The 24,828-nt window shown below is 38.5% G+C and overlaps 5 protein-coding genes across 12 annotated transcripts; 1 reads left to right on the top strand and 4 right to left on the bottom strand.

Moving 5' to 3' along the window:
* Positions 1 to 433: 433 nt before the first annotated feature.
* On the bottom strand, positions 434 to 1,765 carry LOC140758272 (protein NODULATION SIGNALING PATHWAY 2-like). The gene has a single exon (XM_073094375.1). It carries the CDS (start codon positions 1,763 to 1,765, stop codon positions 434 to 436), a length of 1,332 nt encoding a protein of 443 aa, XP_072950476.1.
* Positions 1,766 to 8,654: 6,889 nt separating this feature from the next.
* On the top strand, positions 8,655 to 11,896 carry LOC140780243 (serine decarboxylase 1). 3 transcript variants are annotated; one of them, XM_073125658.1, is made up of 6 exons: positions 8,655 to 8,844; positions 8,933 to 9,284; positions 10,112 to 10,343; positions 10,503 to 10,696; positions 10,770 to 10,903; positions 11,110 to 11,896. In XM_073125658.1, exons 2-6 carry the CDS (start codon positions 8,984 to 8,986, stop codon positions 11,674 to 11,676), a joined length of 1,428 nt encoding a protein of 475 aa, XP_072981759.1. In that variant the 5' UTR covers positions 8,655 to 8,844; positions 8,933 to 8,983; the 3' UTR covers positions 11,677 to 11,896. The 3 variants fall into 3 exon arrangements, with proteins under 3 accessions (XP_072981759.1, XP_072981761.1, XP_072981760.1); XM_073125660.1 differs by having other exon boundaries at positions 8,698 to 8,844; positions 8,974 to 9,284; XM_073125659.1 differs by having other exon boundaries at positions 8,701 to 8,844; positions 8,979 to 9,284.
* A 555-nt stretch (positions 11,897 to 12,451) lies between these two features.
* LOC140758389 (transcription factor VIP1-like) lies at positions 12,452 to 16,008 on the bottom strand. The gene is made up of 4 exons (XM_073094525.1): positions 15,403 to 16,008; positions 14,859 to 14,991; positions 13,452 to 13,536; positions 12,452 to 12,885 (listed from the first exon to the last, which is right to left on the bottom strand). The coding sequence occupies exons 1-4, from the start codon at positions 15,882 to 15,884 to the stop codon at positions 12,644 to 12,646; spliced, it is 942 nt and encodes a 313-aa protein (XP_072950626.1). The 5' UTR covers positions 15,885 to 16,008; the 3' UTR covers positions 12,452 to 12,643.
* A 790-nt stretch (positions 16,009 to 16,798) lies between these two features.
* LOC140780167 (autophagy-related protein 13b-like) lies at positions 16,799 to 22,092 on the bottom strand. Of its 5 annotated transcripts, none has more exons than XM_073125562.1 (4): positions 21,446 to 22,092; positions 19,530 to 21,299; positions 19,224 to 19,396; positions 16,799 to 17,542 (listed from the first exon to the last, which is right to left on the bottom strand). In XM_073125562.1, the coding sequence occupies exons 2-4, from the start codon at positions 20,949 to 20,951 to the stop codon at positions 17,107 to 17,109; spliced, it is 2,031 nt and encodes a 676-aa protein (XP_072981663.1). In that variant the 5' UTR covers positions 20,952 to 21,299; positions 21,446 to 22,092; the 3' UTR covers positions 16,799 to 17,106. The 5 variants fall into 5 exon arrangements, with proteins under 5 accessions (XP_072981663.1, XP_072981664.1, XP_072981662.1 ...); XM_073125563.1 differs by having other exon boundaries at positions 19,530 to 21,086; XM_073125564.1 differs by adding an exon at positions 17,825 to 17,875 and having other exon boundaries at positions 17,383 to 17,542; positions 19,201 to 19,396; positions 19,530 to 22,092.
* Positions 22,093 to 22,231: 139 nt separating this feature from the next.
* On the bottom strand, positions 22,232 to 24,606 carry LOC140780168 (cytochrome b-c1 complex subunit 6-1, mitochondrial-like). 2 transcript variants are annotated; one of them, XM_073125566.1, is made up of 5 exons: positions 24,474 to 24,606; positions 24,335 to 24,370; positions 23,337 to 23,421; positions 22,594 to 22,683; positions 22,232 to 22,433 (listed from the first exon to the last, which is right to left on the bottom strand). In XM_073125566.1, coding segments are annotated over exons 2-5 (210 nt in total). In that variant the 5' UTR covers positions 24,337 to 24,370; positions 24,474 to 24,606; the 3' UTR covers positions 22,232 to 22,400. The 2 variants fall into 2 exon arrangements, with proteins under 2 accessions (XP_072981667.1, XP_072981668.1); XM_073125567.1 differs by having other exon boundaries at positions 24,479 to 24,605.
* Between the last annotated feature and the right edge of the window lie 222 nt (positions 24,607 to 24,828).

Here is a 24,828-nt window from a genome sequence, read left to right as displayed (position 1 = left end):
AATAGTTAGTTGGAAGTGGGTGAGAAAGTTATGGTAGAAGATAGCAGGAGAAAACTTAGCAAATATTTGGATAGTGGTGGTGTAATGGTCACCTAGTTCAAATAATAAGAGTTAAAGTACTAAGAACAATTAGATCCATGAGCAGAGTTTTCACACTTTGCATGAGCTTATGTAGCCGAGTTTTTTCGATACTTTTCTTTAGGATATATTTGATTACTAAAACTTAGAGTATAATAAAGTGCTCACTTAGGGTGAAAAGAAATAATAAATATCTATAGTAGAAATAACACTTTGTATTAGAGAAGTTATGTAATATATAAAAATAACACTTTGCATTGGAACTTCTCGGACAGGAGATCTAAATAAAGATCTATTTTTTTTCTCCTAAGCAATTTAAATAGATTACAAACTCAACTTGATCACTTGTTAGCCTTCAAGAAGAGACCCAAATGGACGCTGAGGTCAAAGGCCTGGACTTCCAACACAGAGCCAGCCTGCCCTTCTCTTGCTGCAGTATTTTGTAACCTCTACTGAAGAGACCCACCAAGAACTTAGCCTGTGCAACATTGCAACTACTCAAGGCCATGGCCTTAAACCCTTCCAATTCTAAGAACCCACCTTCCCAAAATGGAAACTGCCTTACAGAATCCTCTATATTGGGTCCCACCATCTCCCTCTCCACCATCCTCAACCCCACCTCGTAGCCGCCATGAAAGCCATTCCGTAATGACTCAATCATAGCAGAGTAGTGGTGCAAGGCCTCACAGAAGAACTCCACAAAAGAATTAAACGGTCTACTTTTATATCTAAACAACTCCTCTTCTACCAAAATTACCATCTTTGGATTTAACTTCCTCACACCATAGAGCAAGGCGTTGAGAGATTTGTAGCTCTTAGTTGGATACTGTAGTTGATGAACCATGCAGTTCACTATCAGACACCCTTCAGCTTGCTCGATTCCCTCTAAATTCTCTAATAACACCCAATCGAATCGAAGAGGGAGGTTAATGGAGTCGGCGAACTCCGACAGCCGCCTCTCCGTGCGTCGTACGACGTCAAAGTCGCCATCTTTAACGACGGCAGTGATCCAGAGCGACGTGCCACCCCTGCATGCGAGGTCCACCATCAATGGTGGCCACTGGATCCCCTCCATCACGTCGAAGTCGATGACGTGGATCTCCCTATCACCTCCGGTTGCCTCGAAGATCGCCTGGTTGGCAGTGAAGTGCGCGAATTTTACGTACGGCGATAGCTCCTGCACCATCTGGTAGGCCGACATATGGTCATACATCGACGCATGGCTGACGGAGTACGACGACCGGTGTGCGTCGTTACCGGCGATCCTGGAGCGAAGACCTCGTGTGAAATAGTAAGCCGATTGGTTGAACGAGTTGCCCGCATTGTCTTGTGCAAAGAGGAGATCATCTAGCTTTGTGATCACTGCATAGGCTAGATGCAAGTTCTTGGCCTCAATAGCTTCTGCCCCTGCTAAGAGTAGATCACTCAAGCTGTTCTCTTGTATTGGTACCAAATTCTCCATTTGGGATGAGTCATGAGACATGTCGTACACTAAGGAGGCGTCACAATAGCCTATATCAGGGAAGCTCACCGTCGTGTCCATATAGACACAATCATTAGAGGAATCATCACCATGGATGATGATGGGGATGTTGGTGTTCTCATGGACCTGGAGATGAGCATGGGTTTCTTCATACTCCATTTGGAAGGAGAACAGAGGGGACTGGGGGTATGAGATGATCTCCATTGCTAGAATCTTGTGTAGTTTGAGACAAGGGACAGCCTGCTTGCTTGTGAGTTTATATACGAAACTAGAGAATGTTGGAGTCCTATTGGTTGGGAACTTTGAGAGGTGGGCTGTGATGACCATGTCATGTAAAGTGTCTGATGTGAAGTCTAATGAAGCCAGAGGAGGGGCCACACGAACACTAAGGAATTTGGCTTTTGTGGAGGCATATGCTGCAGTGGATTGGAAGCTTTATATGTTGCACAAGAAAAGAACAAATCAACAAAAGTTTATAACTCAATGTGATCAAAGTTAGTATGTGAAACAATATCACGAAAAAGTTTCATCGTTATGATTTTGATGATTCTGCTGTCCTGTGGCATAGGTGGACAGCAGACGTTGACATGGTATATGCCTAAAAGTTCTCTTTTGCTGACATTAGCCATTACACCAAGAAAGGACAAGGAAACTGCTGTATATTCTTCACTTATTGTAAGCACAATATATGAGATATGGACAAAGTGATGAATCTAGATGATAATTTTGAAACATCTAGTATTAGAAACATAACAATTGATATTTAAGCAAGACAGCATATACTTGATATATCTGAAGACAAAGAAACCCACAACTGCGGTTCAGAGTTGAGTAATTTCGGGGGAAAAAATGTATATCTGATCATCATTTAAGCAATTCTATTCAGTACAAAGATTTGGAAATTTTGCTTAATCATAGTCTTAGTTGAGCAAAACAGAGCCAGGGGATGGCAAGGTGTATGCAATTGCAATCTTTATTACTGAAGAAACTATCTCCATACACTGACATAACTAATCTTTATGAGCTTAGTGGAGACCATGAGATATTTGTTGCATAGCGACAGGTTTGAGAAGAAAGCACCAAAAATGTTGTGGACCACTGAGATATTCTTGGTTCCAACTCCTCCTTGTTTTACTTGCAAACTTTTATGTTGGATTCTCCTTTCAATTGACCACATACGGGCTACATCGTGCCAGTGAGTGGTTGTCCTGATCATTGTGAAAGAATGACTAAAGGTGAAAAGTCAATACTTAATACTATAACCACAAGCTCAAAAATGAACTTGGAGCAAAGAAGGAGAAGGTGAGAAAAGAGCAGTAGGTAGCACTTAAAGAATCAAAAGACAAGCAGTGTATAAATAACCTAAGGAGTCGATATGTATTATTTGACCCTCAAGATTCTATAATGTGAGAATTTTTCATTTTTCATGTAGAAGAACTACGAATAACTAAGTATGCATTAATAATTTGTTTCGAGGTAGTTGTAGATGTGACTGTACTACCTCAGCCAAGTAATAGATTGCTATTTTGGAGGATAATGCCATGGAATAGGACTAATTCACAAAGTTGGATGTTAAAAGACACACTTTTAATGATGTTTCTTTTGGTAAGACTTACAACATTATGCATCGTTGACTCTGTCGATTGGTCTAAATTTGACAAGGTTACAATACTTATCCAATCCACTCTCCACTAGAGACTCATGAATGAGCAAGGCCGGCAGATAGAGACCTTCTGATTACTCTAATACAAAGCATAAGATATGACAGGGCAAAGATGATTAGCCCTTGTGATGGTAACGTTTTAGGACGGGGGAGGTGGGGATCATTATCTGATTATAGGCATAATAATTAACCTGGGTAATTCCTTTGTGCATATATTCCATATTATCTTGCAAAATTACTCTGCTTGTTAATCTATCCTTACCTTTTAGAGCTCGAAACCAGCTGGATAACAAAGAATCATCAATCACAGACATGTGAAACTGCCCCTGGATAATTGAATCCGACTTGGTTTATTATGGCCATTAGCTTCTTGTACCAATCCTGACGCTTCCTGAAAGCACTGCTGCCCTCTTGCCTTGCTCTCAGTGCACAAGTCGGTAGTGGGGAATGTTGATGGCCTTCACTAAGCACCAAATGCATCAGTTTGCAATGTGGTGGTGGTTGGAGCAAGCTTGCCGTAATTGCAATAGTTTAAGATCTTACCACTAGTAAAGGTCTTTATCATGTTCTGTTTCTTTATCTGGCACATCATCACAGGAGCTGTGTCCAATTGGGTCTCCTGTTCCCTACTAATCACCATGGAAGTGTGTCAATGAAAAAATTATTACTCATTGGTTCAACAAATATTCTCTTAAGCTAATGGAAGAGTACAAAATGTCCAACTCATGAATCAGTACCCCCTTTTGGGAAGTAGTTGCAGAGTTCAGAATAAATGCAAGCATGACAGTGGGGTGGTGTGGGAAAGCAATGCATCATTTCAAAATACCAGGCATAAATTAATAATGGCCGTCATCACGTCACTGTAGTTGTTAGCAGTACTTCCAGTTGCAACATCAGCAAACTTCTCTTCTTGCTAAGCTCATTGCTTAAATCAGCCAAAATAAATAGGGTTCGCCATAGAGTGTAAGCTCCCAAATTAGATGGAGAGTCACTGAGAAGTACTACTGCATAGTAATTAAATGACCACTTTGCATCATGACCTGTTAACAGATAACCCTCATTTGAACACATTAATATATAAAATGTATAAGATTATTGAAAACAGTTAAGTTATTGAACAGCATAACAAGCAGATCAACTCTAGGACAAGTAATCATTCCCTTCAAACGCAAAATAAAGAACTGCTATAAATGAAGTAATTAAAACAGAGCTTAGGCAGGCTATATTAATGAGAAAGGTGGGAAGATAACATAAAAAAGTTGCTTGTATTAGGTCATCTAACTTGTCAGCAATAAAAATCCAAAAATAGTTCAAAATGGGGAAGTTGCCAAGATTCCTCTTGCACTATTTTGGACTGCTGATCAAACCCAAATCAATACGCAATCTGATAGATCTAATTATCAATAATCACTTAATCATTGAAAATTATAAGGTGCAGCTTGATCCAAATTGTCAGAACCAGAAAAAAAAAAAAATTTGGGGGGTTGACAGAGAGGAGGGTGCATGTGCTCTGCACGTGCAGCCCCTCCCCTCTCCCTCTTCGACACGCGATGAGGCACGGAAAAGAGGGGATTTTATCTAATCCGAATAGGATTAGATTTGATCCTCTTCTAATCTATAAATTTAACCATAATCTTCTCTCTCTCCTCAACCTTCAGCCTTCTTCTCCTCCACAGTTTTCTTTCTTTTCTCACCGTCGGAGTCGTCGCTGTGGGATCGGATTGCCGGAGCATTGCCGGAGAAAATTAGGACCACCACACTCCTCCCCGGTGAGCCCTCTCTTATCCCTCTAGTTTAATTTAAATTTAAAGAGATAGATTAGAAATACCTAATTTGTGGAGTTCGGCCGCGTTGGCAAATCAGGCCGGCCAGCGGCTTCGGGTCACAATCGCATCGTCACCGGAAGTTTCGTGCTCCAAGCCAATGTCAGTGATGTCTTCTAGGGAGCTCTCATGGCTCCAATCGACGTCGGCCTCGACGTCGGCCGTCGATGGTGAGTTTTCCTCCACCTCGTGAGGATGATGAAGAGAGAGAGAGACAGAGAGAGAGAGAGAGAGAGAGAGAGAGCCGAGAGGTTGAGGGTGGTCGTGAACCGTCGCCGGCAGGGTCGCCGGCGGTCACTCCCTCCCTCAACCCTTCTCTTCCTCGCGTTGGTCGTGAGAAGAGAAAGGGTTTGGGTGGGGCTCGAGTTTAACCCGAGCGAACCCTTTTCTTTTAAAATTTGGGTTCAGGTTCGGGTTGGATTTCGGATCCAAAGACCCGACCCGAACCACTTATTTGGTGGGCTGCGGGTTAGCCCGAGCCCAATTCAATTAATTTGGCTGGGCCTCAGCCCAACCCGATTTAATTGATTTCTTTTTGAATTGGGTCGGGCCAGCAGCAGCCTAGCCCAATCCAATGGGTGGGTTAAACCCATTTTAGTTTTTCTTTTAGTTTTTTTTAAATGAAAAATATTGATATTGTTCAAATTAAAAATTTGAATATTATTTATTATTTAAGTTGGTGATTTTTAGTACGTGAGCTAGAGATTTGAGATTTCGGTTGTCTTACCTAGACTCAGGTGAGTGGGTTCATTCACATATTTATTTTATCATATTTCATATCTTGTCGGACCATGTAAATTCTCTGTGTGCAAATTATTTATTTCACCCTTACGTGTAAAAATTTAATTGTTACAATTTTTGTGTATAAATCTATTTATTTCATCTGTACGTGCGAAAATTTAATTGTTATATTTTCTATGTGCATTTAGTTATTATATTTAGTGCATCACCATATTTCGTGCAAATATTAAAATTTGTGAAAAGAAAAATGAGACTAGTATTGGTACGACTTAGAGAACAGTCCCGGTATAAATCGTTTGCGATTTTCCGTGGTGACTCAAGTCTATCTAGAAGTCCAGGGGGAAGTCTTAAATTAGATCACTGCAGTGAATTTCTTAGGTGACCCTGGCAGGGTTAGGGAACAGTCCTAGGATGAATGAGAAAATTTCCTAGGTGACTCTAACTTCTCTCAACGGTTAGAGGAAAAGATAGTGTGTTGATCACAGAGTGATACCCTCTGATGACCCTAACCGGAAGAAAAGTCCCGAGCGTCATTTCGAGGTGACTTCTAGTTGATGTGGATCCACAAGGTTTAGACATATTGAGACATATGACAGTATAAATATTGAAAAGATATTAATATATTGAAACCATACAATGTTACAAGTTGTGACTCTCTCTCTATTGTTATCATTGTTATAAATAAAGCATACTTATTGCAAATTATTATGGATATTGTTGCTGTTAGTTTAATCTATTTCAGCATTAATATAATGTAGAATTTTATTTGGCTTTTGAGTGGATTTCATTCACTGAGCTATAGTTGTTGACTCATGGATTATATTTTTTTTGTATTTATTTATCTATCTCAGGTAATAGTCAGCGGAGCGACTGAGCGAGATGTACCCGGACTCCACCTCCACTTAGGATTCACCTATTTATACTCTTCCGCTCTTTTAGATTTTATGGTTTAGATTAGAAGTTTTATTTATTTAGTTTAGAGACTCAGAAACATTAACATTGTTTTATGTTATTACAATTAGTAATAAAATTTAATAAAGCAGATTTTTATTTTATTTATTTATTTTGCCATTGTACATGTAGAAAGTATTGATAAGGCTTCGTATATCTTAAGTATATTGAGATGCATGACCGGTCATGATTCCTATTACGGGTCGTGACACAAATACTATGGATCACTTGCACATAGTTCTACTATTTGATCTCACAAAGTACATAAATGCTTATTACAAAATAAAGTTAAATAAGTCTAATAAGAAAGAAAGTTGAAAAATCAACAAAATTCGTGAGAGTCTTCTCTTGCTTCTCTTTAACATATCACAATATACTTCAAATTTTTTAAAAAAATTTAACAAATAAGCTAATGGTGACAAAAACTTCAGCTCGCGCCTATCTCTCACTACCAACTTTGCTTGATGTACATGTCATTAGCCCCTTCCCATGTGATCTGCTTGAGCCAACAAATCAATGATGCCTTCAATGTGATCAAAATTTAGCAAAATCACACACTTTCCTGGACAAGCTCAAAATAGTGTTTTTCCCTTCTCTAATTGAGGATAGAATACGAGAACCTTAGTCATTCATTGCAAGCCCACCAATCTAAGGACTCGAAGAGCCCAAACTCTTAACAAAACAGAAAAAGGAGCACTTCCTCGACTCTTTCACGCATTTCATCAAACATCTCATCTCATCTCAAACTCAATACAAATGCAGGCATGATGCAGATGCTCCGCCGTTTCAGGGCTAACCGCTGGCGTCGGCCAAGTATGAACACTGCCGGAAAGAAATCTACAACATCGGGATCCGTGGCAGGAGATGAGTGGCCAGTAGTGTGACATTGACGTAAGTGAGGCCGTCACGGAGGGATTCTGGTGGTCGGAAAGCGTTTCCCGATATACCGAATCCTCATATTTTATGAAGCGGGCCCCACCGGATATGTCCTCTTTCACTGTAGCGTATCGCGATTGTATCTGCGTTTAATTGGTCTCCTGATACGTTTTTCCCGGGCTAGTTATCTTAATCAAGGCCCAAATAGTTTTAGCCCATTCTGTTATTGTTGGGCTTCTCTATAATGAATTTATGATTTACACCTTATATTTTTATTATTTATAAATTTAGTTATTTGATTTAATAAATATACATAGAAATCATCTTATGTTAAAACACTTTGACACCTAACAAATTTAAATATCTGTGTTAAGAAAAAAAAATATTGATCATATAATAATTATCTTTTTTTAAGAAAAAATAATAATTAAGAAGACAGCTAACAAAAATGATAGTTTAGAAATTTTACATATAAAAATGGAGTAATAGTTGAGATCTTTTTATTTTAATATCATATGAAGTCACTCCTTGCGTGCCGTTAAGAAAAAGAAATCAAAGAATTATCCACTTATAATAATTATGTCTCTTTTAAAGATAAAATAATAATTAAGAAGACAAGTAACAAAAATGATCATTTAGAAATTTCACATAATTAAAGAGGTATATAAAAATGGAGTAATAGTTGAGATATTTTTATTTTAATATCATTTCATGTGTAATATTTTTCTCCGAAATGAGCTGTGAACCTTATTCGTTTATTAATATAAATAAATTTTAATACAAAATTATTGAAAGTGATATTATCACAAAGCTTCGTTCGTTATACTTCTTTAATTTACAGGACCAGATATTTGTACTAGTCGACGAAGATCGTTATCGGAGGTCGTCTATTCCACGTTTTTATTCACGATTGGACAGTGGATAAGGCCACCACGGCCGCAAATTTATGACCACGTTATTCTTGTCGGATTTCTGTATCCCGCCAAAATCTCAGCTTCGATATCGCGGTAAATTAGCGATAACTCGCAGGTCGAGAACGTGTTCGCTCGTCTCGGATCTCTTCGTCGTTCTTCTATAAGAGAACGGAGACTAAAACCCTCTCCGCCTCTCTCGCTCCCTCTTTTCGCGCCGTCACCGTTTCTCCCCCTCTATCATCATTCATCTCCCCTCTCCTCCGCGATCGAGGCATAGTCGAGCTTGCCCAGTCATCTCCTCCATCTCCGCAGCTGGTGATCTAATTTCCCCCCTTTTTTCGATTATTTTTTTTTCGACTTTTCACGTCGCTTATACGATCTCGATCCGTTTCCCCTTCCAAAGATCCGACTTTTATCGATTTACGTGGAATCGCTTGCTGGAAGGTTAGAGATCATGGTGGGAAGCGTGGGGAATGGGCTCGTGAATCTGGGCGAGAAAGCGGAGCCTTTGCCGGAGGAGTTTTTCGACCCGAACGAGATTGCCGACCCGTTGCCGGTCGAATCCAATGGGGTAGGTGAGGAGGGGAGTGCGAAGAGGCGTGAGATCGTCTTAGGGAGGAATGTGCACACAATGTGCTTTACAATTAAGGAGCCCGAGGTCGACGATGAGGTCACCGGAGAGAGGGAGGCGTATATGGCGAGCGTGTTGGCGAGATACCGGAAGTCTCTCCTTGAAAGGACCAAGCACCATTTGGGTACGATGATCTATCATTTCTTTCATTGTTCGGTCAGATGTTTACATTTCCAGCTAATTTGTAGATAGAGATGACTAAATTCGCGTAAGGATATTACTTGACTTGTTGAGTACCGTATACTGCCTTTATAAGTGGAAAAGGATTGCAGAAGATGAATATATTCTGCTGTGTATCATGCAAGTAAATTACAGTGAGAAGGTAGAGAATTTCTATCTCCATTCAAAAAGTTTTATCATGTGACTATCTGACCCAGGTGGTGTAAGTGAACTCTTTTGACAGTGTGAAGATGGTGAATCAATTATGTTTGGTTTATTGCTGTTCTCTGTATCTCTCAGCATTTACATCCACAAAATATTGCTGACAGATGCTTCAGCATCTGGCAGCTTTAGTATGGCAGTCTTAAGCATTTACATCCACAAACATATTTCACTTGCAATTTTTTGAAGAGCTAGTTATGTATGTAGTTATCTGAACTAAATTTTTTTTTGTAATATTTTTACTTTTACCAATCTAGCCTGCTTAATTATACTTCCTGGTGATATTGTTCTTATAAAATTGATACCTCAAAGATTTAGGTTATGCATGTGTGTAGTTATCTGAACTGAAGTGTGTTCACTTTACCAATCTAACCTGCTTAGTTAGTTATCTGAACTGAAGTGTGTTCACTTTACCAATCTAACCTGCTTAGTTATGCTTTCTGGTGATATTGATCTTATAAAATTGATACCTCAAAGATCAGGTTACCTTGCTTCATCAAATATTTTGGTGTGCAATATTACATTGCTGTTGCCTAATCTTCTCTGTGTTTAACCATGATATCTCTGTAGGCTATCCGTACAATTTAGACTTTGATTACGGCGCTCTCGGCCAATTGCAGCATTTCTCCATCAACAACCTTGGTGATCCCTTCATTGAGAGCAACTATGGCGTCCATTCCAGACAGTTTGAAGTCGGTGTTTTAGATTGGTTTGCTCGTCTTTGGGAACTAGAAAAACATGAATACTGGGGTTACATTACAAATTGCGGCACAGAAGGAAATTTGCATGGTATTCTTGTTGGGTTAGTAATCTTACTTGGCTATTTAACTTAATATAAAGGACATTGTAGAAATTTTAGTGGACAAAGGACATTATAGAAATTTTATGGTAATAAATCTAAAGTAGTACTTTACTATATCTGGAATGTATCTCAGTTATGCTTTGCAATTTGTGGGGGCAGGAGGGAAGTCTTTCCTAATGGAATTCTGTATGCCTCACGTGAGTCCCACTATTCAGTTTTCAAAGCAGCGAGAATGTATAGAATGGAATGTGTGAAGGTAGACACTTTGGTATCTGGTGAGATTGATTGTGCAGACTTTCAGACCAAACTTCTTCAGAATAAAGAGAAACCGGCAATCATAAATGTCAATATTGGTGAGCTATACTTCATTTTACCATTCATTTTTTCCTTATATGTCATTCTTTGTTTCTAATCTTTTCCCTGCAGGAACTACGGTGAAGGGAGCAGTTGATGATCTTGACCTAGTAATCAGAACTCTTGAAGAAAATGGCTTTCAAGATCGGTTTTATATTCACTGTGATGGTGCTCTATTTGGTCTGATGATGCCATTCGTTAAACGTGTAAGTTCTCGTTTCATTTTGTTTTTTTGAATCTCCTCTTCCATATTACAATACCCAAACTTGATTTTTATGTAATGAAGGGTGCTATGCAATTCCAATTGTGTCTCCATTGGCAATTCATTTGACCATTATGAATGAGTTTATGATGACCTTCAGTGGTACTTAACCCCTAACAACAGTTAATTTATCCTGTTGATAATTGACAGGCACCCAAAGTAACATTTAAGAAACCCATCGGGAGTGTCAGTGTGTCAGGTCACAAGTTTGTTGGATGCCCCATGCCTTGTGGTGTGCAGATAACAAGATTGAGGCACATCAATGCCCTCTCGAGTAATGTGGAGTATCTTGCATCTAGGGATGCCACCATCATGGGAAGCCGAAATGGTCATGCCCCTATCTTCCTCTGGTACACACTGAACAGGAAAGGCTATAGAGGGTTTCAGAAGGAAGTCCAGAAGTGCTTGAGAAATGCACATTACCTAAAAGATCGTCTTAAAGGAGCAGGAATTGGTGCCATGCTTAATGAGCTTAGTAGCACAGTGGTATTTGAGAGGCCAAAGGACGAGGAGTTTATCCGCCGGTGGCAGCTTGCTTGCGAGGGAAACATTGCTCATGTAGTAGTGATGCCCAATGTCACCATTGAGAAGCTTGATTATTTCTTAAATGAACTGGTTGAAAAGCGTGCAACCTGGTACCAGGAGGGAAAGATCCCATCTCCTTGTATTGCAGCAGATGTAGGCCAGGAGAACTGCCTCTGTGGTCTGCATAACTGACTGGGTGAGCAAGGGCTTGCTTCTTGTTGTTTGATGCGACGAATTATTTGTTTGGTATGCTCAATTGTAGTACAATTAACCTTTCATTTTGGCGATCATAGTTTATATGGTCGTGTATTGTAGTGTAATGTTCACTGCTTGCTAGCCATTGATGCAATTTTATGAGGGAACTATTTCTTGTCTGCAATATAAGAGAAGAAGATAGTTGCATCACTTTCTATTTCTTATTTTTTATTTTTTGTTTACAAGCTTAATCTAATGTGATGAAGATTGTTTCTCTTTTAATTAGGAGTACTTTTAGCAGTGATATTTGGGCAGATCTTTGCGGTGCTTTTTTACTTCATTTTGTTCATTAGTTGAAACAGTTTAGTTTCTATGCTTGCTGCCTATTACAGCTAGGTCTTACTAATCTTCTCTCTCATTGATCAGAAGTATTCTAACTCTAAAGATGAAGGAAAATCTATTTATCATACCTACTATTTTGTGTTCCATTGTAGACTTATTGGTTTAACTCATTTTAACGTACAAGTAGATTGTTAGTCAATTAGCACATGTACTCTGGCCCACTTCAAGAAAATTGTTAGGTGGACAGCTATAAACAAGTTTGAGAGCCAAGTTTTTTGCATCAACCATCGAATACATATTAGGACAGCTGTTCTTATTTGGCATCAAACTATTCTGACTCAGTTGCCAGATAATAAGATTAGAATGTTGAAATTTCAGCTATTTTCAAGAGAACAGGGTTACGATATGCAGAAGACCATCAGACATATAGTGAAACCACCCAAATAATGCTCCAGTCCAAGAACTTGCATTGCAAAATATAATGTTAAATAATGATACAAAGAACAACAAATTCCTAACAAACTATACTCGATGAATATAGTACACATAAACTATTTTCATTTAGCTTGACTTCATTTGGTACACATGAAGCCGAAACCAATACTGATGAGTGATGATGTCCTCACATGAAATCCATAGAATCATTTGGAGATTGAGCATTCATTGATTGACCGTTTGAAGAAGTCTGAGACTGAGTTGGATGGAGATGTTGAGCCTGACGGTGAGGTAACTGTTGTGGTTGAGAAAAGTATGATGGAATGGAGTGCTGAAGGCCTCCATTAAAGAGATTCCCATTCATATTAGGAAGTTGTCCTGTTGCTATTTTAAGCCGCTGCACTTCTTCTCTCAAAGCTTCATTCAAAGCTGTATGAGATCGAAAGATCATAATGAGATGGCAGATTTTTTTGTAGAGTTTATGAATTAGAATTGGTGACATGAGTAACAGACCAAATGACTAGTGCAAACCCCTGGCCAATATCACTTCTGGAAATGGCAACTATTTGGCTAAGCATGGCCAGTACTTGATAACATTAGATGCTAAAGAAAATGCCTTATGTTTCTTTTCCCTAGGCAAATAACTGACACATCAAACACTTGCATAACAGAAAATTCAAGAACTATAAGCTTTTTCAGGTAAGCATAAGCCCCTGGAGTTTTGTCAAAGTGAGCTACTGGGACAGGAAACTAATGACCATGTATAGAGATACATAATGTGCCTCTTATATCTAGTTATCCAGGTATTCGTTGTGCAAAAGATGCATACGGTCAAAAGAAACATGTAATTTTAAATGTTATTTATAGAAAGTTCATCTATTCAGCACAATAGGTGACACCACTAACCACAGATGCTAGCTTCAACATTATATTGTGCTAGGGATCAATGCTAATAGAACCAAAATCAACAAACTTTAAATGCAACAAATACATACCATCACGTAGTTGAGCCTGCTGCTCCATAGCCTGCAGGCGCAGTTTGAGTTCTCTGTTCTCAGCAGTCAAGCCAGTAGTGTCTCTCTGGTGGTTATAGAAAATTGGAGATTAGTACAAATCTAATGAAGTACTAAAAGATATTTTTCTAACCATGAAGAAAATCAGAGTCCAATAACTATATCGATCAATGCTTTAAGACAGATTTGTCTTTTACTATTCTAGAAGAACCTGAACAGCAGGTCGTGAAACAGTGAGATCGACATGTAACACTATTGAGATCCTGAAAAAGAACATATTGACAATTTTGATTTATGTTGGCCTAAGATTACTATTCTTGTTCATTCATTCATGGGAATAATAAAAAAAATTAGAACCTAATACCAACAAGTGATTAAAAGAAGAATATGATTCAACACTTACTCTTAGAAGTAATTTGGAGTTTTGGATTGTTACAAGATATATGAAGTATATTCTGGGTTCCTCTCTACTTACTATATTGCACATGATCATGACTATGCTGTGCCCATGTCTTCATCAGAAGTTTAACAACTCTAATCCCCTATTCCTTGCACAAAATTCTCCCTTCCAAAAGCTAAAAATAGATGCAAATTATTCACTCCTTACACCTCAAAGTGGTCAAAAGTAATATATACTAGAAATGAAAAGATCAGCTGTCTGGAGAGTTAACATAGATCAAAAGGGGCCATGACACCCGCATCTTTTTCCTTCCTCTTTGAAATAAAATATCATAGTCAGTAGCCCTTCCCTTTCCTATATAGAATTTTGTTAATAAAGCTCTTGATGGTTCCTCTAGCAATCAAGGCTGACTCCATCATTGCTAGTTATATTGTATTAGACCAAACTAACTATCTGAACTAATGGTAATCGACGGGTATTGCCAAAATATTTTGCAACATTCTTCTTAGTCCATAATACTATTATCTATCGATACTTGCTAGAATCACTTGGAAAGGCTCTAACAGCAACTTAGTATGCCAATATTTAACCTATAGTACTTGAAAGATTCCATTCTAAGTTCCGAATTGACTTAGATCACAGTTATTAGGAGCTCCCGCAACACATTGGCAACTTTTAAGATGTGCATTATGTCTAACTAGCACAAAAAAAACACTATGGGAAAGAATTTTCATTACATATATGAATAACCAAAGACATACTGCTGAGCCACCATCAAGAGGTCTGAATAAAGGTCAAGACAAGATCTTACTACATCACATAAGCAGGTAACAAAAGCTAACACTATTAGTAACCTAACAATCTCAGTCAAGCATTTCCAAATGATACATGAGATACTAAAACACTCATTTTTTATAGAGCTTTACCGATCACTATCAACATCCACTCAACCGAAAAGGATATCAGGAAAACAAGTTCATAAATCCTACCTGGAGAAGTGTAAGCTGTGCAGAGAGAGTTGTCGCCTCTGTCTGAAGTGTTTGCACCTTCCTTTCAAGTTCACTCGTGTAGCGGATCTTCCTCTCCTTTGATCGAGCAGCAGACTGTCTATTTGCTAGAATCCTACATCACAAAATAGATAACCGATGCTATCTCAAAACAAAGAACTGTCCATGCATAACGAGATCTACTATACTGAGTCCAACGGGTGTAAAAAAAGAGGGGGGATTTTTCCAAGAGTCGAAAGAATTTACAGATGGAGCATCCAATCCATTCCGAGTTAGAAAACAATTTAGAAGAAAAGAATTCACATAATTATAATGACTCAAAGATGAATTCCACCAAAACACATATGTATATAACAGACAGTAGCACATATATATAGGAAGCCGATAAAGGAGGATTTTTTTTTAATTTAAAAAAGGAGCGAGATTTTTGTAACATTTACATGTAAATATGTAATCAAGACTAAAAGACCCCTCAAATCACCCCCAAAAAATCCAATTAGAAAAGTAAAGGGAAAAGAAATCAGGCCTTTTCGCTCTCTTGGGATCGAGCAGTGCTAACTCCGCGAGCTTATCAGCCGCCATCGCCTTCTTCGCGTAATCCGATGCCGGCAGCCCCGATTCCCCCTCAAACGGCGAGGTCAACCCATCCATAGATCCACTCCTCCTATGATGCGGCCTCTTCTCCGCGGACCCACCATCACTCGTTCCGCCGCCCTGGAATCCCACACCATCTAAGAACGCTGCATCGACCGAGAGACTCCTCAAATGGGCCCCTCCCGTCGTCCTCCCGGTGGCGACTTCTCCGGCGGCGGCGGTGGCGTCAGCGGCGGAGGTGGTTTCATCTGAGAGGGAGGGGAAATCGATGTCGGAGATGTTGAAATCGGGGTCGGAGTCGAAGAGGAAGTCATCAGGGAGGCGGAGGAAGGTCTCGGAGTGTGCGCGGCGGTGGCCGGCGGCGGAGCGAGGGTTAGGGTTAGGAGGAGGGAATCGAGGCGCGGTGGGGTCCATGGTCGGTGGAAAGGGGAAGAAGAGAGCTGGGAGTCGTGGCGGTGGACTCGTTTGAGGAAAGCGGCATTAGAAAGGGAGTTGGATCGAGTGCGTGTTAGGAGAGGGAGTCAGAATAACAAAGGTGGTGTGAAAATAAAGGAAAGCGCGTCTCTTCTAAAAAGTATTTGCCAAAACAATAAAGTTTCAAAGGGCACCCTATATTTTACTGATTTTGCAATAAAAACACTATAGCTATTTGTAATCTAGCCCCTCTTTTATCTATATTTTTCATCTAGCAATCTTCTTTGCCTTCTCTATCCTCGACTCCACGTCTCCATCTTTCGTTTTTCAGCTGAAGTGACTCATGAAAGTAACAAGATATTCTATATTTTATCTATTACTATTATGTTAATTTTAATTAGGCATTAAAGCCACAATGTATGAATCGAATGATAAATAATTAAATAATAATAAAAACTTATCAATCTCTCTATAAAAAATGGTATGAACTTAAAGCATTTTTCAACATAAAATAAAATATACATATTGGAGAAATATTTTGAGGACGTGCTCTCCTTGATATGTTTGAAAATTGAGTCGTAGCGTCGTAGGTTTTGAATATCTCCCGAAACTGCTCATCATTCGATGCTAATATGAATTCAAAAAGAATTTTCTAATAACTTTTTATCTTTTAATTAATATGTCTTTAATTTTTAGGCGATATTTCAAGAATATTATTTTAAGAGTAACATCAGCAAATGTTAGATAACCTTTTACAAAGTACCAGAAAAAAGAAAAGCTGATGCTGCAAATATGTGAAAGATTGAAGAAGATGGTGTAATACACAAAATATGTGTAAGAAAAGAAGAGGAGAAGACACCCCAAAGAAAAAAAAGTAGCATCTACTACTGGAAAAAAGAAAAAGTTGTATCCTTCTAAATCTCTAGAATCAATCCATTGGATGATAATTACAAAAGATAGGCAGTTTGACAACTGATACACAGCAAAACAGATCACTAGAAGAACCTAAAACTCATTGGCAAAATAATTAGTAATTGAATTATAGTAATAGTAAAGAAACTGGGGATGCAATAATGAATAAAGTAGCCTATTCTACTTCAAGCAATTACATGCATTTCCTATTGTATGTTATCTTTGGTATAACTTGGACCTCAAAGGAACTCAGTTGTATCTTCTATTTCTGTAAGTATAATGGATTGCTGTACATAGATATATGAAGCAATTAATCATCATTAGTTTGTGAAGGGTCCCCTCCTGCAGATTTCTCTTCAGGCTCTTCAGATTTGGCAATTACTGACTGTGATCCACCTTGCCTGACTAACAAGTCTCTCATTTCTTTATACTTTCTCAGCACTTCTATAGCATCTGAAGCAGTCCATGACTTGAGGAGCCCTGCAGCTTTAATTTCCAAACTTGATACAGGTTTATCGAACTTCTCCATCCTAACTTCCTGGTCCTTGTTTTCCTTGGTTCTCTGGAACTGAGTTTCTTCTCGGAGGGCTTGAGAATATCTTTTGGAAAAGTCTTGCCGCAGAGGTGGGGCAGTACTAAGCATCATTACAAGCGCACCAATTGCAGATTCTGGAGATCTAACTGCCAGTGAGCTTCTGGCTTCCAAGTTCTCACCTTCTTGATCTTTCACTTCAGAAATTTTAATCCTAAAAGAGCAATATCACATAAAACAATCGTTAATAGAATTTATGAGCATCCCAAGCTCTGAAGATCCAAAGGCAGCTTTCCAGTCTTCATTATGTGGAGACTGAACTATAATAGTAATACAGTTTACAGGACGCAAGGAATATAGCTTCAGACAAGAAGGATAAGAGGAACCACATAATACCTTACTCCATTCTATGTGATTAAATGAATGTAATTAAACTAATTCACCATTCTGCTTATGGTTTGAAACTAATTAAAGTTATTCATCATTTACAACTTACTAAAAACTTGAATCCAAGAACCAAATAGTGGTAGTCGGCAACACATCAAACCTGATAAGAGGACAGCATACAACAAGTGATAAACTAGAAATACATCTCAGCTCAGCCAATGAAATTGAAATACTTACAGCATTTAATTATTGAAAAATAAAATCGAAGGTAGTTTTAACATGCTATATTTGTTATGGATTAGGAATGGAATAACGATTTTATCCTTTCTAGAGAAGAAAAAAGGAGCATGACGGTCTACAATTATCTTAAAATTTTAATAACAACAATAGTTAATCCAATACAATAATTCAAGGGTAAACAAGGTTCCAAAACTCGGCATCGAGATCGAAATTAACTGTTAGGGAAAATGATATGTATCGGCCATACCAACTGTATCGGTCGTATTGGCCGCTCGTATCGGATCGGATAATTTTTAATTACGTAAAATTCTAAATATTATTTAAAATGTAGAAACATTTCTAAAAATTTATAAAAAATAACAAAAATACAAGAAATAAAAATTAGTCACATATGAATTTTAAAAACTAAAGAAAAAGGTCACTTAAAACTATAATAAATTTTGACTTAAATTAGACAAATTTTTATACTCGTAAGTTATTACTGAAAAACAACATGAAGAGAGATATTTCTTCTCTATTGTTTTATAGCAGTAAGAAAATAGAAGTTAAAAAGTGGATGAAAAAAGAAGGAAAAAAATAAAAATAAAAAACTCATTCAAGTTCATCAAAATGTGGACTAACCAAAGGGGTTCACTAAAATTGCCATCAAATAAACCCGGTGAAGAGTGAGAGTGAGAGTGAGAGGAGAATGTATATGAGAGATAGAGAGTAAAAACTGAAAATTTAAGAAAAAAAACAGTTGATGACATCAATTATTAATGTTTCCTAGGTTAGATACATTTTAGATTTGATTGAATCTTAAAAAAACTAATTCCAGCTAATGTTATTGTTTTCAGTCGATACGACTGAATTTCAGCCAATTCAACCGATATAACCGATACTAGTCGAAACCAGACCGAAACCATCCCAATCCGAATCAACCGATTTTGGGATCCATGGGGTAAGACCCTTGGCTTTTAACAAGCTGCATCTAGAACACAACATTTCCTACATATAGCTTATAAATCATATTTTAGCATCAAGTTTAATCATTGAGTAGCAGGCAAGATTAACAAGAACATTCCAGAAAATTGGGAGAGTGCAACACAAAATGGGAGAGCACCTGTTGCATGCATCTAAAACACAACAAAATCAGATCTATCCTAGAAAGGTTAATGATTTCCTATATATAGCTTATATATAGCTTATAAATATTATTATGGCATCAAGTTTAATCATCGAGTAGCAGGCAAGAATAACAAGAACCTTCCAGAAAAATGGGAGAGCACCTGTTGCATGCATCTATGACGTCCCTATCATCTTCTGCAAATGGATAAACAACCCCAGAATCATCAAATTCATCTGAGGGAGGTAGCCTTCTGGGGGTCCTAAAAATGATTCTCTGTGAAATGCCTCTTAGTCCAGTTAAGTGCCCAACATTATCCTTCCATAGATATACCAACTGTAGCAGAGAACAAGAATTTCACAGAATAGCAAAAGTTAAAAGTAGAAAAATCCTACTTCTAACAAATCAAAGTAATAATAGAACACATTTTCAATTCAATACTTATCCTCTGCAGATAATTCAGGATTACCTTCTGCAGTGCCATGCCAGTCTGTAACATCCCCAACTTAAAAAATTCCTTCTTGTCAGGAGAGGAAATCATAACTTGGATACTGGGATTATCATCTTGAGAGGGAAAAGAGTGCTTTGTACTCTTTGGAGGAGATGGAGTCAGGATACTACTCCCTCCAGGCCTAGATGAGAGAATAGTAACCGGAGCATCCCTTGTATGTAAAAGAGTGTTTGGCAAAGACCCACCAGATAGCTGGGCTGCTGGAGAAGGAGATAACAGTGAAAATGGAGGTGATGGCCGATATTCATCAAAAGTAGTATTTTTCTTGTGCAAGGCTGTTGCATTATTTGGTAGTGAGCATCCTGACAGAGAATTATCATGCATGCGACCGCAAAGAGGAAGATGTGGATGCAATGCATAGGAATCGTTATAGGTAGGTGATACAGATGATGATACTGGAGCATTGTTCAAACTGCATTGTCTGATTACTGAAATATAAGCAGGTGGCAATTCGGTCGAAGGTAGTGATTGAAACCGTTTAAGAGGTTGGGTTGTTGGACTACCAACATAATCAAATATAAAATCTGTAGACAAATCTCTAGAGGATACCAAACTCACATCTCCCAATGTCGGAAGATATGAAACTGATATATTCAACCGACCACAAGGAGTATCAATTGGCAAAAACGCAAAGTGATTCATCTTGGCATCCTCTGCCCGAGTGAAAGGCTCGGCGAAAGAAGAGATCCGGTAGGAGAGGTTAAGCGGGTAAATCCGACCTGAGAAACAGAGTTTCCAGAAAAGACGGTATGCAGGTAAAAGTCTAACAAATGAATACAAGGTACGAAGCAAGACTACTGATCTCTTATAGATGCTTTTGTGAAAATTCGGGATTTCCAAAGAGTGAGAAGAACTGCTCCCAGTTCTCATACTAACGCAATACGCCTCCCTCCCAGTGCTGCTGCTGCTCTCTCGACTCTCATACTCTACAGTCCATCTTTCTACAATCCTCTCACCTTCACTTCGATGTAAGTCATCAAGTTCAGCACTACTATTTCGGTATTGATCATTTCCCGATAGGTTCCGTGCAAGGCAGCCACCAGGCAGCAATTGTTCTTTGTCCGGAACCAATGCCCTATGCATCAAAATTATGTCGATGATTAGTGGTTCAAAATTGCTCTGCCGCCAGATGTCAAAATGCTCAAGCGCAGCAGGGCAGTCAGGCAAGGCCAAATTGAACCGCTTATCCTGCGGCCTGCTCCTCGATGGCACACAAGGAGAGGAAGGGGATGAACTGTAGTGGTTTAAGCTGTGATCATGAGATGAGAAATGAGGTGACCTTGATTGAAGTATGATGTGGAGGCTTTTTACAAAGAATTCGGTGATGATTTGCTGGACAATGGGAGGCTCAGGATGAGAACTGCTTCTAGAAGAAGCCATATATTACTATAAACTCACGATTCGGGTGCTTCTAATCCAACTATAACCACAACGATGAAGAACTTTGCCGGGAAAAGTCGATTGCTTTGAACTACTCTTCGAACTCTTCAAGTCAGAACTCGGAAAGGAAACATACTGCATTATATCAACATCACAAGCTTAGAATCCTCGGGTTCAAGGGAATCCGAACAGCTAAAATCCATCATCGGATGCCAGAATGCGTAAAAAAGAGTCCAACTGACTAAAAAAACCGGAATTCGTGAACAAGAATATGGAAGAAAAATCAGGACAAAGCGCTTTAAACTTCGAATCCAAAGCTGGAAGAAAACGCGCTTCCTCTCCAGACCCCTAAAATATCCAAAGAAAAGAGATAATTCGGAAGATAGAGAGAGAGAGAGAGAGAGAGAGAGAGAGAGGGAGAGAGAGAGAGAGATAAGAAGTAGGCACGTATTAGAGCAATTGGAATAGAAGGCTTCCGAGATTAATAGACCGACCTTTCCGAGAAATAGCTCGGATTGCAGAATTTGAACTCGGGAGCCGTTAAGAGTTAGGGATTTTGACAGATACCATTACCACTTCCCCATTTTTAAATAGCAAAACTGGAAACCCCAGGTGATCGATTGCTTCGCGGCGCGGAGATGGCGCTGGCGCAGCGGGTTCTCCAATGCTTTTGGATATGTGCTACTGTGATTTTCGAATAATTACGGATGGGCCCGGAATCGAAGAAACTTCGCATGGAGTGGTAAGTGGTTTATTCGTAGAGCCATGGGTTATGCTCACTCGAGGTGACTATTAAGTGGACTTTCACCCCAACTCCAAAAGGCCGGACCATGTGATGGACCTGAAACATACAACACTCGTGGCCATCGTGGGAATTTATTCACCTATCACTTGCACGCAAGGAGGCCATGGATAATTGAATTGTTTTTGCTCAAAACACAAGAGAGAAGTGGAAGCCTTAAAAGCCTTATAAACTTGAAACGAGTGTAATTTCTCAAGTGAAACATTAGGAAATAATCAAATGGACTTAGATTTTATACCACTTTATTTAAAAGACTCCTGACCGAGATAACAATAATAATTTACCAGCACAAATTAAGAATAAGAAAAGAAGAAGAAAAGGATGGATAACGAGAACAAAGCAAGTGCCTGAGATATTGAATCTAGCTTTGCTTGTCTCAGCACTTCGAAGAGTGTACCATCAGAGTATCAAGGTATTGCAAGCTGCTATTCGAGGGGGTTGCAAGGGAGAACAAGAGCACACAGTTAATCAAGCAATGTAAAGATAAACAAATCATTCCCAAAGTGAGAATATTTGAGTAATAAGTCTGACAATCTCAACATGCACTTCCGCATGCAATAAATCAGAAGACGGATTTATTGAAGTTGATAGATTGGAAACTACACAATAAGAAGAGCATCATTCAGCAAAAAATAGCATCCCTCTTATCACTTTAGCTTCTCAAAGAGCTTTTCAGCAACCTGTATGTCAAACAAAATGTTAATCAGGACAAGTAAGAAACCTGAGGCATGAGATACTCAATTTGTTGCTCTTTGACGTCGTGTCAGTATCCCCTTTCTTGGATATTTCATAAGCAAAGAGGTAAGGCGAAAGTAAAACATTACAAGGATAAGTACTCACACATTTATCAACGCATAACCAATAATCAAAGTACTGGCCAGTACAATGTTTGTGCCCAGTTTCGTCCTTGTCAACTCTCTTAACACATTCCTGCAAATCATTACATCAATTGAAACATTCCAGCTTAAATTAGCATTTCAAACCAGCAAAAGAAGGTGAGCAGTTTTAAGCTTAAGATTACAATAAAAAAAACATAAAATATACAAAAATTCAGCCACTACATTACTGTTTACTCTTCTTCTACAAAATAAGTATCACAAATAACATAAGGCACCTGACAGACAAGGAAACATCTGCAGAATCAGGTGATGTAAATTCGAGCTATATAACTGACATCTGCATTCAATATTCAAGAAAAAGGAAGAAAGACTGCTAGAATTGCTGTGCCTTCAATATTCAGTAGATTTTCTGTGCCTTGCATGTGAGGAAGTAAGACATCCATGTTAATCCACAAGGTGAATATCAAACAAGTTCCACGACACAGGATGATTAACATCATAACATGTAACTAAACTGGCATAAAGTTTGTGCCTTATCCATCTCCTTTACATACAATTATCAAAATATCTCAGCATTAAATAGATTAATGTATTATGACAGATATATGTTCACTTTATAATAAATTTCTTATAATGCTAACTGCCACTAAGTACTTCCATATGCTTATTAACGTTTCTACTAGGAAGGCCAAGAGCATGAAGTTTCTAATCTAATAACTACATACTTGGAAAATCCACACATACCCGGTACTCATAGAGTGGTTTTACACATTTTGGCTTGCAGCGCTCCTCAAGGTACTGCTTTGGGTCAACAAGTTCCTCGTCCGCCCTGACATACAAATAAATAATCAAGCATATCAAGTAAATGCATACATCTAGGGCAAATACAAAGGCCATCGTATAAAAAGAGTTTTCTTTATACAGAGTAACTTGAAGAATTCTAATACAAAGGCCATCGTATAAGAGAGTAATTCTGCATGGGCAGAGCACAATAAATCATTTATTTGAAAGCGACAAAATTAAGTATCATTTCCCAGTCCAAGAGAATCTTTTCTCTCAATCTTTTAACAATTGTTCTTGTTCTTTTCTTTTTTCTTTCTTCTTTCTTCTTTTTCTTTTCTTTGTTTTCTTTTTTGGCTAAAGAGCTCCTCTGTTTTTTCGCTAAAAGTTCTACCAAAGGTCAAAGACCATCATATCTGCTAATACCCCATTAAGGGAGGTCTAACAGCCCTAGCAAAGGATAAAGACTTTCTTTTGTTTAATTTTCTTCCAGTGTGTTTTTTTTTTCTTTTCTATATACTTACAAATTCAGACAGGACTGCCCAAAAGACCAAAGGCCTTGCTACGCAGTTACATTGACTGGTGAATAGTGATGCAACCAGCAAATATAACATAAATAGTTGAGTACTCAATATGATAAGCAAACAAAGAATTCATTATCCCGTATTAGGACAAAATCAACTTAAAAGAGATACTAGTGTCAAGTAACCAAACTATGTGCAATATAGATCGGGATTAAGAAAGGTCCTCAACTATTGGATCTGCAATAACTTACAGCTAGATCGGCTATAACTTGCGGTTCTTATACAATATAACACAATCATCCCTAATATTACAATCTTCGAACGAGAGGAAATAAGCATATCGCTACGAGATTGCAAATGAAGCAACCCACGCGAAAGCTGAACAAAGGAACAAAAATTCAAGTAAAAGAGATCCAAATCATGGGGAAAAATACTCACATGGAGATCAAACTGAGATCCGGACACTACTTGCTCCTGCAAAGAGAGAGTAAATCAATAACCTAAATCAAGTCCGCAAAAAGTTACTCGATCTTGAAGGGAAAATCTCAACAGGATCGAATCGGAATCGAGAGATAACTTTACTCTTCTCTTTAGATGGATGATTAAGGTCCGATCTAGAAGAGTCCGGGGCTAATGGAGGATTGCGGAAGAACCCTAGGATGAAGCAAGGTTAGAGATTTCGTTTGGAGAAATGCTCGTCAAAAGACTGGACTTCGATCTCAGCCGTCCAACGAAATGAGCGCATCGTGGAGTGGTCTTTAGATCTGGGCCTTCTAGAGTACAGGCCGGCCCAATTACCTTATTCTTGGGCATAATTGTTATAATACTGGTGATGTGGGACACTCAAAATACAAGTGGGAGGTTATCTATGAAGATTCTAATTATATAAAAGACAACAAATTAGATCACTTGTCCTGTCACTTATTCATAGA

This window comes from Typha angustifolia, chromosome 3 (assembly GCF_048772165.1).
Source record: "Typha angustifolia cultivar Huaian chromosome 3, ASM4877216v1, whole genome shotgun sequence".
In the NCBI taxonomy this organism is placed as follows: domain Eukaryota; kingdom Viridiplantae; phylum Streptophyta; class Magnoliopsida; order Poales; family Typhaceae; genus Typha; species Typha angustifolia.
Note: the sequence above shows the minus strand (reverse complement) of the source record. Positions and strands in the feature narration are given on the sequence as shown.